Source organism: Manacus vitellinus, unplaced genomic scaffold (genome assembly GCF_001715985.3).
Source record: "Manacus vitellinus isolate BGI_N305 unplaced genomic scaffold, ASM171598v3 scaffold_51_pilon, whole genome shotgun sequence".
NCBI lineage: Eukaryota > Metazoa > Chordata > Aves > Passeriformes > Pipridae > Manacus > Manacus vitellinus.
In genome coordinates this window covers 315,235-330,170 of record NW_021940620.1, presented here as the reverse complement: position 1 = coordinate 330,170, position 14,936 = coordinate 315,235, and the positions used below count along the sequence as shown (strand labels likewise).

The 14,936-nt window shown below is 36.5% G+C and overlaps 1 protein-coding gene across 3 annotated transcripts in view; it reads left to right on the top strand.

Moving 5' to 3' along the window:
• Positions 1-14,713, top strand: part of GABRA1 (gamma-aminobutyric acid type A receptor alpha1 subunit) — a 41,628-nt gene extending 26,915 nt beyond the window's left edge. For all 3 annotated transcript variants that reach the window (XM_018081095.2, XM_018081096.1, XM_008922699.3), the window contains exons 8-10: positions 5,581-5,733; positions 8,320-8,522; positions 11,883-14,713. In XM_018081095.2, the coding sequence (XP_017936584.1) occupies positions 5,581-5,733; positions 8,320-8,522; positions 11,883-12,191 (665 nt within the window). In that variant the 3' untranslated portion in view covers positions 12,192-14,713. The remainder of the gene's footprint in view (positions 1-5,580; positions 5,734-8,319; positions 8,523-11,882) is intronic.
• The last annotated feature ends 223 nt before the right edge of the window (positions 14,714-14,936 follow it).

Here is a 14,936-nt window from a genome sequence, read left to right as displayed (position 1 = left end):
AAAAAGTTTTTTGGGGAAGGGTCATTTTTCATTGCCAAAACATAATTTAGAGCAGGACAAAAAAATACAAAGATGTAAGAGTAAGAGGTAAATTGCAATATATGAGCTTCAGATTAGGAAAACATGTCTCTGAAAAGTTAACATATCCTGGGATTATTTTCCTACTTCAACTGGTGGTTAAAATATTTGAACAATTAAAAAGGTTCCTACAGCATCAGATCTAGCCAGAAAAAATAATAATTTACATTATAAAGAAGCGCTTCTCATATTCTTATCGTATTATCTGCTTACTATGTAAGCTTATAAAAATAGTATAACAATATGAATCCTCAAAGATCATATTCCTGGAGGCAGTGAAGTTGCTAGAAGCAAGTATATAGTTTCTCAAGGAGGTATTTAGAGAATGAAAAAACTATATCATCAAATTAAAAACCATCTGGAACATCCAAACAGGATTTAGCTTAATCCTGGCACCACCTTTAACTCCAGAACTCTTAATAAGATACAGAAATATAGCCAACATTTAAATATGGTGTACCTGTAACCTTGAAGCTGGCTAAAAACCTTTACTTCTTCACTTTGTAGTGTTTTCCAAGATGTGATTTTTTTAATTTATTTTCTAATAATTTGGAAGGGGCATGAAGATCTAAATGCAGTAAGAAACTGAGCACTGGGCATGACCAAGAGCTCTGCTGGCCATCCTGGCTGCTCATGGGCCAGAAGCAGCTCTGCATTAGAAGTGTTTGTATTGCTTGGAATGCACAACCTCGGGACTTGGAGAGAAGTGCAGTTACACCTGCAGAAACCAAACTTCCCAATGTGTAACTGCTAAAGTCAACCAACATTTCAGGGAAAGTGAGGCACTTTAGGGTGAACTGTAATTCATGTCTGAATTTTTTATTTAGCTTGCCAAAATATATTCATATGCTCTATTAAGCCAAGAAAATTTCTCCCAGACAAGTTTCTAGGTTACAGCTGGGAAGCTTCTGTTCAGTTGATATAATCAGAAAAGAAGTAAGTGGGCTGGCAGTAATAAGGACTTTGCCTAAGAACAGCACCAACACAACTGCTCCCACAGACACCACTCCCGGTGCTGAGCACAGAGGGGTGCATCAGGCAGCTGAGAGGAAAAGGGGAAAACTCTTGGCCTGGCCACACCTAGAAATGTTGCCATTGACTTTTCTGGAGCTAATAATTCAGCCCAGCTGCCCTTCACTGAAAAGTCAACAGGATTTGAGGGAAACTGTGAGCATCCCTTTGCTCTTTCCTGAAGCTGCTCGCTCAGAGAGCTGTGGGGCTGCCCTTTGCACTCCTGGCCAGCTCTCTGCTTGCTCCGTGCATTATAAGGGTGGCAGGATAATCAGAAAGGACTCACAAGCTTGGGAACATATCTAAAGCAAATAGAGATACCAGATATAGTTCAGGGTAATTGGATAGTAATGTGAGAAGCACTCCCTAAACTGTTAAGAAAGGCAGATAAGAAATTTTCAAACAGAACTGAAGCAGGTGTAAAATTTCTTCATACATATCCATGAAGAAACAAAAAAGGTTTTGTTTTGCCCATGCTATTTGAAAGGTTTGAATTCCGCCTCCTTCTTCTGCCTGAAGAAACTCTTTCACATTCCAATCTATAAAGTTAGATACAGTATAGTTAATATATAAAATATGCTGAAATGAAAGTGCTGTTGTCTAGATGCTAAAAAACAGTACAAAGAACTAAATGCAATGGTTATCAAAACTAAAAATAATCCTGTTACAGAATCTTTTTGTACCAGACTGACAATTCTCTTTAGTTCCTACCTAATAAGCATATACAGGTACGTATATGTGGAAGAAATATTTACTGCTTGCAAATTCAAGGTCTCAAAGAAAAATTATTCTTGATTTGCTTTGGAAAGGAAAATGCTTTGCCTTCTCCAAAATAATGGTGAGGATTAGAAGTGGTTAATAATTCCTTTTCTCCTTGTTGAGGTAGGTGGGCAGCCAGTCTCAGCAGAATCTTCCAGCCTTTGTCCTCTGCTCATCTCTGGTTTAAGAGATGAAGTACGATATGAAAATGATGAAATCCCTCCCTACTTTCAGAGTCGTGGATAATGACTCATCTTACAAAATGACAAAAGAAATTGAGGACAATCTTCATTTAAGAGTTCTCAGCACCTTCATTAGGCCAGAAAATGAAGCTCTTTTGCAGCTGATTCTGCGGATCATTAGAGGAATCTACATAATTTTGGGCAATTTTAAGATGATATTTATAGTTGTCTGGAATTCTAGATCCTTATTTTCCCAAGGATTTGGGTGTAGCTGGGTTATTCTAAACAACCTCAAAACTATTCAATGATTTGATGGCTCTATAAAGTCCTTTTTTTTTCCCTAATGTCTTCCTTGGCTAGTAGACCACCTTCTGTCCTTATTTCTGGATATATAAAAACATAACTACAAACACTGATTTTTTTAATGACAAGAGAATCTTGAAAGACTAAACCTTTTTTATGGTATAGTCTATTCATCTATGCTGGCAATGGAATGTGCAGGTATTACAGGCTTAAAAATAGTATTCAGTAAGTGAAACAATAATTATCATTGCTGCTGTTTTGCTTAAGCAGAGTCAACCATTTTTTATTTGTATGCAAAATTTCTGTCACTCTCCAGCTACTGATTCATATTGACTCAGAAATAGTTTAAAATTATCCTTTTTGTAAGCACCTTAACAAATGCTTAAAGGGCTCATCCAAGATTCTGTTTACATAGAATTATTCTACCACCTTGAAAACGTTTCTTTGCACTGAGAATCATCAGGATTTATACTCACAATGGTCTGGTTTTTCCTGATGTCCTGTAAATCTGCTGAAAGGATGTTGTTCTTAAGAGTTTTTTTACTGAGTTACATGGCATAAGTAGTAGTTGATAAATATTTTGTTTAAATTAATGACAAGGAAAGCCTTACAGTGATAGAGAAAGTATTGTGATAGCTAGAACTCAGTCCCCACCTCAAACCTCATGTCTGACATGACACACAGTAATTTTAGGTGCTCACCTGATAAATTTGGTTTATTACAAATAGTTCACAGAACACTGAATAATATGTTTAATGGAACCTTACTGAATTGTCAGCTGTTGTCTTCTATGGACACAGGTTAGCTTATACTGCCTGCAAGATACTGTAGAACTAAGGGCTGTTTAAAAACTACAGCTACACAAGTACTGAGCACAGGCACAAACTCCTCCAGAGCTCTGAAAATATTCAAATAACTTAATATTCAAACCATTAAGTTAATATCGATGCAGGATGCAAGCGACGACTTTTATGCTACATATTGTATAATACATATAACTCCATGGAATAAATAAAATGATAAACAGATTTATCTGCACAACACAGTTATTTGTAGAAGACATGGGGAATTACAAAAAAGCTAAAAAGAAATACCTTTCTTTCTCACTTCCTTGGATAAGAAAAGATAAGAGAATAGAAGATTCATACTTGTGAAAGCCTGGCAATCAGAAACTGTGAATACAGGCAATATTTGCTCAAGAGCTGTTTGAAACTTTAGCTTGTTGGGAATTTTAGGGCTGTATTACAGCACTTTCAAAATAGAATTACAGAGGAATTGCTGGGAAGCTAGCGAGTGATAACCAGCTGCCATGAATGTGGCCATGCTTTCAGTTAAAGAAAGCCACCAAATATGGCAAGCTAAAGATGCAGTATATAACTGGAGAGCTTTAATGACCTGCAGTCATTACAATCAATCTCATCAAAGATCTCCTCTCTTCTGAGGAATGACTGAGGGCCACTGGTACTTTGGAGGCTTAAGAGGATGGTTTTGCCCTCGAACTGGACTGTGAGGCCTTATTCTGGGGCTCTGCTTTGCTAATTCAGTCCTCATGGCATTACCTTTAGCTGACTTCCAGCTCCGACCTGCTGCAGTGCTTAACAGATGAGAGTAATCCCTGGCTTTTTAATTGCCTTTATGCTTTGGATCTTGTTCTCATTTTCCAGAGGTTAAAAATACTTTGATAATTTAAGCAGCTAAATAAAGCTCCAGAGTACAGTGGGGTGTTCGCTCTGTATTCTTCACTTGCCATCTCCAATCACTGAATTAACTCTGACATACCATTGTGCACATTCTATATCTGATTGCATTAAAATAGCTTCCCACAGCATATTTGAGTCGATAAAATTAAATTATTAGCTCTTCTAGCCAAGACTGACACCTTTCATAAGATCATAATCTCAGGGACAGAGAAGAAGGTTGTTTCAGTGAAAGTTAAAGACAGGTGAGCAAAATTCAAGTAATAATGCCCACTATACTACTTCTGTCACTCCTATTTTTGAAAAAAAAAATTCATTGTTTATGCTTTGCTTTACCTCTCAATTTAAAATTTATTCCCTTTTCCCCCTTTGCTACTGTGTTTTATATTGAAACATAGCAGGAGTATTGTCACATCTTATAAATAAGCTTTCCTTGGGGTTATAAGTTGAGCAAGATTGTTCAAATGAATGTTCTTCTAGACCCTGCATTAAAGCAATGGGCATTTGACATGCTCGGTGCATAAGCACTCAATGTCTAGACATAGTTTTTCAATCACAGTTTAAGCTTTTCCTATACAAGAGCTTTCTCTTTCCAGCTGCCTACATTTTAAAATAGAACTACAGTAATTTCATGTCATCTCTAATCTAGACAGAAGTTTCCATTCAGTTACATGTCTACTTGTTTCATTCCTAAGATAATGTTTATTGCATAATAAGACTCAATCACAACAATATGTTTTTCAATCTTTTTGAAAATATATTGTTTTTCCAAACCCATTTTCAGTTATGTAAATAATGATCGGAAAATGAGCAGTATTTGCTCTGCTCTGGCAAGAAAGGTTCATAGAATTACATATATTGATATATTACAATATTAATCTGTAGTTGATATTATTAAATGTATTAATAAAATATATTCATTCATCTATATATATATATAAAAATACCATTCCTTTCCACTGCAATTAGAATACCCTGCTCCTATATTTTTGTAGCACCTAAAGCACTAGTGCTAATGAATAGATTCTGTGTTATTCTTGCATTAGTCATTTACTTCAGGAGAGAATAATCATTTACTGAAGTACTAAATTAGCAGAACAGGGACATTCCATCTTCATAGCACATAAAGCACCCACAGTGGTAATGCAGACACAGTTGCATCATCTTAAGGCTGGCCCCACTGAAACACTTTTGGGAGCCTGTCTTGATTTAGTCTTCAGATGATGTTTACATGGGTTTTCCATCTTCTAATGGAACAAGACCTTTCACAAGAGCTCTGAGCAGCCACCAGTTAATGCAGACATTCATTCACTACTCAGCAGAGATGAAAATATGTAAATGTAATTAGCATTTCCCAGAACTGTCTAGTTTTGTATTATTAGTGGAACTTCAGAACCAGGTTTACTAAATGTTTTCTTCAGAGCTGACCCAGTTTGATCTGAGGACTTTTTTTATAAAAGGGATGAATATAATGAAAAATTACTTCCTATAAAGCTCTCTCATTTGTATATTTATAAAAACTTTAATGTCCCTGTTTTTCTTGATTTTAGGAGAATATGTTGTTATGACTACACATTTTCATTTGAAGAGGAAGATTGGCTATTTTGTCATCCAGACTTACCTGCCATGCATCATGACAGTGATTCTGTCACAGGTGTCCTTCTGGCTTAACAGAGAATCTGTTCCAGCAAGAACAGTGTTTGGTAAGCAAGACCCATAAACTGCCTGGCAATCATGAGGCAAATAGATTTAAGAAGTTTTATGGTAAAACTTCTTAACTTTTCGTGTAATATGATGTTGGAGAACAGCATGAGCTTGGCCACAGTGCAGTACACAGGAGTTAAGATGTTCCATTGCAAGGATGTACATCCAAACCTTTAAAACTGATTGTAAGAAGAGACTTGAAAATACCTCAAGCAGTTTATTACTGCTTCAATTTTCCAAAACAACCAGAATATGAATAAAACATTTCTGACAATGGCAGTGACATTCATGAGGGGATTATCAGAAAGGCTTTAATCCATGGGTATTGGTCATTTGACATCCTTAGGACCATTGAAAATTTTTATCTTAAAATTTTTTTTTCATAATCCCTTTTGCAGGCTGCTGCTAAAGATCTCCTGTTGAGATCAGCAACAATTTATTGTGCTTATAGTAGTAAATAGATGCACTCAACAAATACAGTGAGAAAGCAATCTAAAGGACTCTCAGTGTATACAGCTGGTCCCTAGAGTTTAACCACTGCTTGCAAATGCTTATCTTAAATTAGAAACAAATAACTTGCATATTCTTTGGAGAGATTAATCCATGTCAAGTACATATTAAATGAGAAAAAAAAAAGCAAAAAAAACCCCAACCAAACAAACAAACAAAAAAACCCCAAAACACCAAAGCAAACAGGTGTAACAAATCTTTATTTAGGAAAACTAGAACCTGAGATTTCAGCTATGTGACCTAATCTTTTTGGTGATATTCAGATGGGACAGCTGAACACCTTTGGCAGGAGGAGGTGGAAGAACACACAGCCAAACTGGCTTTTACACTTGTTTCCCTGCCTCAGGGCATTGCAGGCCAGGATGCTTTGGGCTTTGCCCAAGAGAATCTCCCCATTTCCCCAGAGACTCACTGCTGAGAAATGCAGAGCTATTTTACTGACCTTTCCTGGCACTCTTCACAGCTGTGCTTTAGCTTCCTAATGCCTCTGGAAATCAGTCACAACTTGCATAGCCTTAGACCTCATGAACCAAGCAGAGGCTTTCTGTTGACACAGACATGTGCATTTACAGGACGATGGTTTAGACTACAGCATATTAAATTTGATTTACATAATATTGTTTAGATTAGCAACTAAAATCAGTTCTGAAGTTTTAGTATCAGCTTCACTGAGAACTGCTCTAGTAGGGACTTTTATGGGTCTCTGTAGTCAAAGCTATTGAAATTGTAACTATTTCACCTTTTTTTGCACATACCATTTAAAAAGAACTGTCTGATCATCAGTTTGAAATGCTTCATTGTCACTAGATGGAGAACAGAATTTCCTAGTCTCAATAAGTAATATATAATACTGCAGAGTGCTCAAAGTGTCATCTTCACAGACTCAAGAACCCACACATTTCTCAGTTTTCCTTTTAGAAGACAGTTATTTAGTAAATAGTCTTGTGTTAGCTCCATTGCTATGTATCAAGAGAGCTTTTTCATTTCATGATGGCAGTGAAACAGTCTCAGAACATGTTGCATGAATACATACACATACAGAAGCACAACTTTCATCTTTTAAGTCCACTTAGTACCGCAGATAATAAAAGTTACAAATCCTGTTTTGCTACTGTGTAAGAGAAACATAAGCTCACTCGTAATGAGTCAAAGACAAATTTATCTCTCAGGGAAGAGGAATTGCTTCCTCATTAGGCACTAATAATTCAAGCCCTTCACACTCCCATGTAAATACGTTGTTCATTATCTGGCCTATTTTAGCCACTGCTCATTTTCACTGGCAGTGCAGCGAAGATGAACTCACCAGACACATTCAATCCATGACAGTGCAGTTGTCAAGGTAACTTGTGGACATGTGATTTGATGTAAAGGCCTGACGTGCACTTGGAGATTCATTTTTTAAGCAGCTGCAGGCAGAGTGAGTTCAGTACAGTCCTGGTTCTCTCTCAGGTAAGGGGCAAGATTTAGCAATGAGAAGCTCTGATATCAGAAATGCAAATTACACTGTCATTGTTCCTACGTAAAATGTTTGCTGTTTTCTGGGCACCAGTGAATAAAGGGACAGAAATCTGTAAAACCATCAATTCAAGTAAATGTAATAACACATAAATCTTAGTGCCCTTTGAGTATACCTTTGAAGGAGCTTACACCAAATAATCAGAATGAAAGGAGGAGTATTTGTTTTCTCAGTATCTTGGAACTGTTGCAAGAAAGAACTAAAGATGTTAAATTGTTACACCCATAGGACACTTTGCAGGGCACGAGTAAAGAACAGTGACTCTGAATCTTCAAATACCAGGAAGTGTAAAGTAGTATCTATTCCACAACCCATGATATTATTTCCATTGCAACTTTAAAAATAATATTCCATTACAACAATGTAAAGGATAAAGGTATAAAAAATGTTTTGAAGATCCTGCAACTTCCACAGAACTTGAAATCTGCTATCCTCAATTAGCAACTGAACCCAGATGGGGAAGTTTATAAGAATCAGAGGCGTAGAAAAGGCTTTTCCATCTATGAGAAATGAAGGACAAAATCCAGCTGCTGGCCCTAAAGCCCCGTTTGCTTTGCAGGAGTGACCACCGTGCTGACCATGACCACGCTGAGCATCAGCGCCAGGAACTCGCTGCCCAAGGTGGCCTATGCCACGGCCATGGACTGGTTCATCGCCGTCTGCTACGCCTTCGTCTTCTCGGCGCTCATCGAGTTCGCCACCGTCAACTACTTCACCAAGAGGGGCTACGCCTGGGACGGCAAGAGCGTCGTCCCCGAGAAGGTAACGCCACTTACCCAGCCCAGCAGGGCACACGGGCCCTGCCTGGGCACAGAGGGCAAGGGGCTTTAGCCCATTAGAAATTCTTATTACTTAAGATAGAAAGTCATTATTCCAAAAGCATTTCCTCTTGTGCTCACACGCAGCGTTTCTACACAAGAATTACCTAGACATTGAGCATCTAAATACTACTTCTGCCATACCGGCTGACACCTCATGCTGTCAATAATGAAATATTCCACTGAGGTTTTGACTTGTGCAACTCAGCGGAAAAGAAAAGATGAATGTGTATTATTTAAGGGAAGGCAATGCTTTTTTTTCTGTTTAAACAAGAGAAAATGTGGGTAATATAGTATAAATATACTATATGTTATATATATATATATATACTATATGTTAGTATAATATACTAATAATACAGTATAAATGTAGGCAAAAAATTCTGTGGCTGTGGTATTTGACAATTCCCATGGTACAGTGCTCCCAAACATGAATTTCAGGAGGGCTGTTCTGTCATTAGGACCAAATAAATCACCACAGGGTTTTTTCTTCCTTTCCTGGTCTATAGGAAAAATTGATTTGTTTAGGGGGAGGCATTGACAGCTGTGTTGGGGTGTGCAATCCTGTACCTCCCTGAAAGCACTAGAGAAACATCTCACTGATTCCCTTTGGTTTTGGTCTGGGATCAGACCTGGTCTGTTAACCACAGATGCATCGAGAACTTGTTGAGGAACATTCAGGGAATCAAAGATAAGTTTCCCATCTTCTCTGAGTTGCCATGTCAGCTGCTTCTGAGTAAGCTCATTTGGTTGGTTTTTTTAACTTGCCGAATTGGCTATCCTGAACATTCATAAACTAGATAATCAGCAGAATAAATATTTGGAGGAGCAGATATAAGTCATCAGTCATCAGTGTGCAAAGATATGTTTTTAATTCAGGAATATATTCATATATATATATGTATGCGTTTTTAGTTGCATAAGTCAGTGAAATAAACAGAAATTATACTGGGACAGTTATACAATGTGAACTAATACAAAAATATTGTAGAACAAATGAATGAAGTAGGAAAACAAAATAATGAGCTGCACAACTGATGGTGAATATTAAGTTTTCAGTTACTGATGATACTTTCATTGAAAATAATTTTTTGATTCTTTGCTCTGTCTTCCTGACATTTTTTATAAAAAATGAACTGTATTAATAGAACTTAATCCTTAAATATTAAATATTGCCTTGCTAATATATGCTCCCTTGTAACATAGTTAGATAATCAGTCATTTCATTTGTTTCAAAGAAAATTACATTTTCAAAAAAATCCCACACCAATAACCACTGTTTAAGATATTGGAAGATTTATGGCTTTGCACTCCTGAGTAGGTAAGGGGGTTTCTGTCTGTTGAAGCCAGCTGAGATGTCCTGGTGCTGGTGGTGTGCCCTGCCTGCAGCCCTGAGGGAAGGTGGGCGACGCAGGAGCCCTGTGAGTGGAGTGTCACAGCTTAATCAAATTCAGAGCTCCAATTAGCTGGCATATTGCTTTTTCAGGAAGTTGAATTTTAGATAAAATACTAAGACCCAGACTGGTTCAGGGTTTTCTGTGGCTCAGATTTCAGGTGACATTTTAATCCATAGAAGGGGTTTCCTCTGAGGCTCCTGTGAAGCAGCTCTTTGCCTGCTGCATTTATTGCTGCTCATCAGAATATCCGACTGAGGAGCAAAGCGGGCTGGCTTCGTGCTCAGCAAACCTGGTAGCAGCCTGCCCACTTGGGAGATAAAAATGGACAGACAACTACATTTAAAAAAAAAAGCCTTCTCACGTTGCCTTTTTTATTCTCTGAGTATTTTTTTCAACCTGTTTGTTCCTCCTATTCAACAGAAATATTCTAAGAAAATTTGAACCTTTTTCTTACCCTCCAGCTAAGAATTTTATTACCATCAAATAAAGAACATCTCCATCAGAATCATTAGGTGAATCCCTTTCCTTACTGAGTAGCAGAAATTTCACATTTGAGCCTTCTCCTCCTCCCCGGGTGGGGCTCCAAGCCATGCTTTGCTGGGCCTGGATGCTTTGGCAGCTTCTCTTCGTGCTCCCAAGCATCCCACAGGAGCCTGGCTGCTCCCTGAAACCTTCACCTCTTGAACAAGAATGTTTTATCAAAACTCTGCTACTGGGAGTCCCCCTCCATGGGACAACTGCTTCCTGAAAACAGGGAATTCTATTTGCTGTATGGTGAAATGACAAAATAGATCCCATTCTGCTGATATGTTCTCTTCAATCATATTTATTCCCCCCTTCTAAGAGGATACATGGATAACATTTGCCTATTCTTTTTGTGGCAAATACTGTCTAAAGATTTTTAAGCTCTAGGGATTTTTTTTGTTATCTGTGTTTTGTTGTTTGTTTGTTCGTTTGTTTTCTCCTAATGGAAGGAACCTGGAGCAAAGTGATACTTTTCTTTACACCTCCTTAACAACCCACTACATCTCTCTTCTGTGTTTCTCCTTGGGCAGTGGCTGGAGGAAAGGTTTGGTCTGTTTGCAGCTGGGACAGTTGAATGCCACTGGTATACCCAGAGGGCAAAATTCAATTTTTTTCCTACAACCCGATCCCAGAAGTAGAATACTAGAAAACATAAGGATTCAAGGGAAAATAGATTCAAATAAGTGCAATAAATTCTTCTCCACTAAAAGATATTCAATACATTCTTGCTTTAGCAATATAAGTGGCTGGATGCAAAAATCATATAGTCATTTAAGTCCTTGTATATGGAATGGCATTTCAGCCACTATGATCCAACTGTAACACTCAAACAAGAACATGAAGTTCCCAATCCATAATGCATGTGTCTTCGGTGGAAACCATTAGTGAGTAGAATACTGGCAGCTTTGCATTTTGTTAAATAATCCTCTCTTTAGTGCATGGTTACATGATAATTTATTGTGTATTTTTATGTATGAATTGTGTCAGCACTCATCTCATTATTTCTCTTAATATTGGAAAGCTACATTAAGAATTTTTGTGTTTTGTAAAGTTTTGTTCTGGTCGAGAAGCACAGTTGATTAGGGAAATATTGAACTATGAGTGGTGTGTCACTGCTAATTACCATTAAAGCTATCAGTTCTCGTTAAAGTTTATCCATGATCTAATTTGGTTTAACTAACACACATAGCACAAATGGATGATTTTGTCTTTGTTGTCACCTAAATATTTTGCATGAGTCATATATCCAGAGCTAACTTTTCTCTTACAGCTTATTACATTTTGTGGCATGAATTGGATTAATTGCAAAATGTTATAGTGCTTTTTCATAATTGTATCTGTTGAGAAGATAGCGAGAATAAAACACGTTCTTCTTTTTTCAGCCAAAGAAAGTGAAGGATCCTCTCATTAAGAAAAACAACACATACACAGCTGCAGCTACGAGCTACACCCCTAACATTGCAAGGGACCCTGGGCTGGCAACCATTGCTAAAAGTGCAACCATTGAGCCCAAAGAAGTTAAGCCAGAAACAAAACCTGCAGAACCCAAGAAAACTTTTAACAGCGTCAGTAAAATTGACCGACTCTCACGAATAGCCTTCCCACTGCTTTTTGGAATCTTTAACTTAGTCTACTGGGCTACCTATTTAAACAGGGAGCCCCAGCTAAAGGTTCAAACTCCACATCAATAACCTCATTTATTGCTATAGTTCTGTTTTGTCTTTTGCTCGGGGAGTTGCTTCCCTTTTTCACATACAGTAATTCCCATTTGCTTCATTGCCTCTGTCTTTAAGAAAATAAAGGTTTCTTTATTTAGCAAAAAGTAAAAATATATCTATATATTTAAAAAAACTGTGTGTGAGGGAGAGAACAATATAAGCTATATACTTTGGAAAAGTAATTCTGAAAATGGAAAAGAGTGAGCTGTAGTGTAATGGGAGGGGAGGGGGGCGGAAGGAAACCATTTGTTGCCAGCTTAGTACTGAATGTCCCCAAAAGGAATTGCATAGGTATGGGAAAAAGATATTTTTATTCAGAGGATTGTAGGGAGGGGGGAAATATTCTTTATGACATTCCTGATGCACATACTAGACTGTACCATTTATTCAACCACTGTTTATAATCTTTTCAAAGTTGTAAAACTTTCCATTTGCTGAATCCCATAAGATGTTATTTTCCTAATCCTTTTTCTCTTCTGTGTTGCAAACTACCTGACTTATAATATTAAATGGTCTTTAATGAGAAAGGAAATCTACTCCCTCTGGGTACAGTTTGTCCCCTGTACAGCACATGAGATCCAATGGTAACAAAGGCTTTCATCTGCTCTCAGTGCAGTCTCGTTCCAAGCATTAAGTTGTCACTAGACTAGATTTAAAACCAGTTGCACACCCGAGTGCAGATCCAAACTCCCTCTATCACCTGCGTAATCCAAACAATTCCTGGATGCTTTAAAGATAGCTTTTACTCATCATTATATTTTAGAGAGTTTTAAAAAAACAAGCAACAAAACAACAATTTTTGCAAGCTCTAGATATGTTGAATGTATTCTTTTATAAAATGATACATTAAAAGAAGCTTTAGACTGAGATTTATGAATAGCAGAAAGATAAAATATAGTATTTAAATAATATCTGTAAATATGCAGCATGAGATTGTACATTTTTTACTTTTTTAAAGTTGTGTTCTTAAAACATTGTGTACGATTCACCTCCTAGCTCTTAATATGTTGTTAAATGCTCAATAAAACATATTTAGAGCCTGAATTAGAGGAAAAAATAAATCAGTGGTACTGGAAAGCCTAAAAAAATTAATAAGCAGAAAGTGCTTGGAATTAATTCCATTTGTAAAGTGGTTAAGTGTACAGTAGCTTGCAATTTGACAATGTCATCCAACATATACTATTAGATTAACGACTGGTCTGCTCAGGTCATGCATAAACACTAAAGTATGGGATTATATTTGGTAGGTAAAATGGTGAAATATTTGTGAAGACAGAAGTTCATCTGTATATTACTGCTATATTTGCTGAAACATAACTGTTACAATAAGAGATGTAATATATGTAGCATTAAATACAAAGAAAGCATACATAAAAGAATGTACAGGAAAATAGATTTTATTGAGTAAACTTACTACATTTCATTTTTACTGTAGCAATATATTTGTAGGAACAATATGTAAGGGCTTCAAATACAAGATGTCCATTTTGCAGGTATTGTGCTCCCTTTAAAACAATTCTAGTCAGAATCATTACTGCTGATTCTTAGAAATCAAATTTCAGAAAAAGATTTTTCAAAAAGATGGGAAGAATGGTGGATATTTTCAAGAAGCATCAATTAAGAAAGTGTAATACATGGTATTAAATGGATTTTGAAACAGTGCTACATGAGCCTCCAGAGAAACAGCTACTGAGAGTCAAGTTTCACAATCAGTTTTCTAAACTCATTCTCAATAAATCGAAAAGTTGACATCCTCTGTCCACAAAAGGAAACAATTAATGTTTTATTTAGAGAAGTTGTTTTTTTTTAAATAATGCTTCATTGTCTAACATTTAGTCCTGTCTAAACTTGATAAGTTATATGATTGCAGCTTATTAAAAGGGGATGTTTCATCTCTGGTATCATGTGTAGATATATGTATAGAAAAAAATAAACTATGGCTCTTTAACTTCTGTGTACTTGTTTATCTTGTTATTTTTGGCGTTAAACTAGTGTGTTCATTTAGGGCATTTTATCTTTCCAGCAATTCATAGCTACCTTTTGGTCTGCATTTTGCACATTAGATGTGAATATTACTTACCTAGTCTGCTTTTTGCTATGCAATGATTGCATTATATCACCTCTTAGTTAGTCTATGCCAATAGTATTATACTGTATAAACTTGACTGCACAGTTTATCAAAGACAAGGTATTCTCTATGTAGCTTTTTTACAATGCTTTGCTAAACCATGTAATAATAGTAAGTCTTCCTTGAAAATAATGATACACTCTTATAGAGGACAGTTTCTGTTTACTCCTAAGATAATTTTAAAAAGAAGACATTGAATGTTTATTGCACCTCAGTGCAGTGATGTGGCAATAAAACCTAAATCTAATAGAGGTTGTTTATGGCAGAAGCATGTATTGCTTTACAGAGTTTAGCAAAAGCTCTTTATTTTATGTCAGACTGTAATTCTATTATAATAATAAAGCTAAAAATGTTCAATAATGAAAGTGAATGTTTTACTTTGGTTTTCTTTAGTTCCCGCTTTTTTATGATGCATTGCTTGATTAACTGCTATTAATTCAAAAACTTAGGTTCTGTGGATTTGGTAATGAATGCAGTTTTAATAGATGTGATTTTTCTGTCCAGTGTTTCCCAGGGACAAATGTTTCCCAGGAATGTTTCCCAAATTTGATTTGACATTCAGAAAACACAGTTTAGTCTGTACAATATAT